The sequence below is a fragment of the Camelina sativa genome, chromosome 20 (genome assembly GCF_000633955.1).
Source record: "Camelina sativa cultivar DH55 chromosome 20, Cs, whole genome shotgun sequence".
Taxonomy (NCBI): domain Eukaryota; kingdom Viridiplantae; phylum Streptophyta; class Magnoliopsida; order Brassicales; family Brassicaceae; genus Camelina; species Camelina sativa.
In genome coordinates, this window is record NC_025704.1 from 28288215 (window position 1) to 28291442 (window position 3228).

At 42.9% G+C, this 3228-nt stretch overlaps 1 protein-coding gene across 1 annotated transcript; it reads left to right on the forward strand.

The window, feature by feature from the left end:
- On the forward strand, positions 430-1028 carry LOC104772908. Its single transcript, XM_019241975.1, has 2 exons — positions 430-865; positions 1021-1028. Exons 1-2 carry the CDS (start codon positions 430-432, stop codon positions 1026-1028), a joined length of 444 nt encoding a protein of 147 aa, XP_019097520.1.

The window sequence follows — 3228 nt, forward strand, 5'->3', positions numbered from 1 at the left end:
TCCAAGTGGGTTGAAGCAATTGCAAGTCCAACGAATGATTCTGATGTGGTTCTTAAGCTGTTTAAGACCATTATATTTCCACGGTTTGGAGTTCCTAGAATTGTCATCAGTGATGGAGGTAAGCACTTTATCAATAAAGTGTTTGAGAAGCTGCTGAAAAAGTATGGTGTTCCACATAGAGTGGCCAGTCCATATCATCCTCAGACTAGTGGACAAGTTGAGGTTTCCAAAAGGCAGATTAAGGAGATCCTAGAGAAGACAATGGGTGTTACAAGGAAAGATTGGGCTATGAAGCTTGATGATGCACTTTGGGCATATAGAACTGCTTATAAGACACCACTTGGCACAACTCCTTTTCATCTGCTTTATGGGAAAGCCTGTCATCTACCAGTGGAGTTAGAGCACAAAGCAGTCTAGACAGTTAAGTTGATGAATTTTGATGCCAAGACAGCTTCAGAGAGAGGGTTAGTGCAGTTGAATGAATTGGATGAGCTGAGATTTCATGCATTTGAGAATTCCAAGCTGTACAAGGAGAGGACTAAGGCTCATCATGATAAGAAGATCATCTCCAAACAATTTGAGCCAAATGACCAGGTTCTCCTTTACAATTCCCGCTTGAAGCTGTTTCCTGGAAAGCTGCGTTCCCGCTGGTCTGGTCCTTTTACTATTCAAGAAGTCAGACCATATGGAGCTATTGTGCTGTTGAACTCAAAAGGGGAGAAATTTATTGTTAATGGCCAAAGGGTGAAACACTATTGGGCAAAAGCTGAGATACCAGACGGACACATTGTGCGTTTGGATAATGCACCCTCTGCCTACTCNGCTAATGAGTTTGTCTCTAGATGTGATGCTTGTCAGCGGAAAGGTCAAATTAGTAAGAGGCATGAGATGCCACAAAACTTTATCCTGGAGGTTGAAGTTTTTGATTGTTGGGGCATTGACNGAATTAATTATTTTGAATTTTTGCTTTTTAGGATCACTAACATATTAATTTTTGGTTTTGAGTTTTTATTGTTTCAGGAAAATAAAAAACAAGAGAAAAGTTACGGATTATCATTGATGAGCTAGCATCGATCGATGCTGCCTTGAATTGGTATCGGTCGACGCTATTATGGACAGAGATGAGAAAACGGGCCAATCGGGTTGATTTTGCTGGGTTTGAAACATTATTGGGCTTGTGATCAAAATGGGCCGGGTCCGACATAAGAAGCATTGATCGATGCTGCCTTTAATGAGCATCGGTCAATATCACTGAAACCAAGGGACGGAAGATTAAAATCGCGAGTTTCGTCTTCTTCTTCCATTCGATACAAAACGGAGCTAAACCCTAAATTGCTCATAACTCTCTCAATACAGCTCCGATTTGAGTGATTCAAAGCTCCAATCCACTCGATTTTCTCTCCTCTACCTGGATCTAGTGTCAATTTCTTGTTTTGGAGTGATGGCATCGAACAAGAGGACTCGAACCAACGACGGCGAAGCTTCTTCTTCCACTCGCCCACCTCGTCAATCCGGCCACCGTCAGCCTCCGTCAGCTCCGGCGAGCCTTACCCAACCTACACAACGTCCGACGAGAGCTCCTACTTTCTTACCTGATCTCTCTCTTCCATCTCCCATCCAATCAAGGTTCCCATGGCCAAAAGAAGAAGGTCAACCAATTCCAACAGAGAAAGAATGGCCTCAACACAAGCTTCCTGAGCTTAGCAAGCCTGAATTCATCAACAGGCCAGTGGGTGTTTGGGGAGATTATGAGACAATGCTCTACAATGCATGGCTAGGAGTTGAGATTGATCCTACAAGGTTTGTGGATTCTGTTATTCTTTGTAGGTTTGAAATTCATGATGAGGTCTTGGATTTGATTGATAGAATGGGTTTAGGAACCGTCTGTACTAGGCAGTATGATTTGTACCCGGATTTAGTGCGACAGTTCATGGCATCAGTTAGGATTACTTACAGAAATGAGCAAGCACCAGATGCATTTGGGGGTGAATTGTATTTCATCATCAATGGAATGCCTTATGATATCGATTTTTCTCATTTATGTGATGTATTCCGTTGGACTCGTTATTATCAGAAGGTTGCTTTGCCCAAGCAATATGAGATCTCTCTCCTTTGTGGTCTTACATAGGACTTGGTAAGTATGACTCCAAGAAGATGCTTCAATCAGAGGTCCGCCATCCTGTACTCCGGTATGTTCTTAGAGCTGTTGCTACCACTTTTCAGTGTAAGATGGAGCCTAACAAGATGAGAGCTGCAGAGCTATACTTTTTGAGTTGTGGTGTTGGCAACATGATCCTTAACTTTGGAGCTATTTTCGCACATTACTTGGTTGAGCTTCAGACCAAGCCATTTCTGGGTACTGGAGCTAAGAAAGAGGCTTTGGGGAGCCTTATTACTGCTATCCTTCAGTTCAACAAGATTCCTACTGATGGTTATAGTGTTGTCACTAAGAGACAGCTTATGGATGAGCAGTATTTGAGGAGTGCACATTGGCTGAAACCGGGTTTGTTGTGGAGGTTTGTTGATGAGACAGGAGAGCACTTTGTTCGCCTTCCACGACCTGATCTTACCACCATTGGTAGAGATCCTGAGCAGTTGCGTTTTTGCCCTTCACCAGATGACTATGTTGCTTATGCTCCTTCGCGTCGCCATCGCGCTTCGCGGACTACTACTGATGCTGCAGCTGCTCTTAACCCTGCTGGGGGTTTTGAGTATGGTTCTTCTTCTGGGACCGCGACATTTGAGTTCCCAGAGCCACCACAGGATCCTGCCACTATGGACCAGGGAGCTCATCAGACTTATGTGGTTTCTGCTTTGCGTGCCATTTGGAATGGCATGGCTCGACTTTCTCAGTGTGGCTGCATTCGTCCTACCAGGCGTACTAGGCGCAGGTCACCTTCTGCTGATCCCATCTCCGATGATGTTGATGATGATGAGGATGATGATGATGTTTCTGCTACATTTTAGCTTCTGATCATGGTTTTTCTTTATCTTTTTCCCTTTTTAGGATTGAGTCATTTTTATTCTTGCTTTAAGTCAGTTTGTGTTTGAAAGTTGTTTGAACTTATGAACTATCTATCTATCATGTTGCTTTTAACCTGTGTTAGTGTTTGAGTGCTTCTTAACAGAATTAACATCAAAGGAATGATCCAACAACATGATATATCATGGTTTTTGTGGTTTTTAACCATGATATAAGGAGTCTTTTAGTGTCTTTTCATTTGTTTC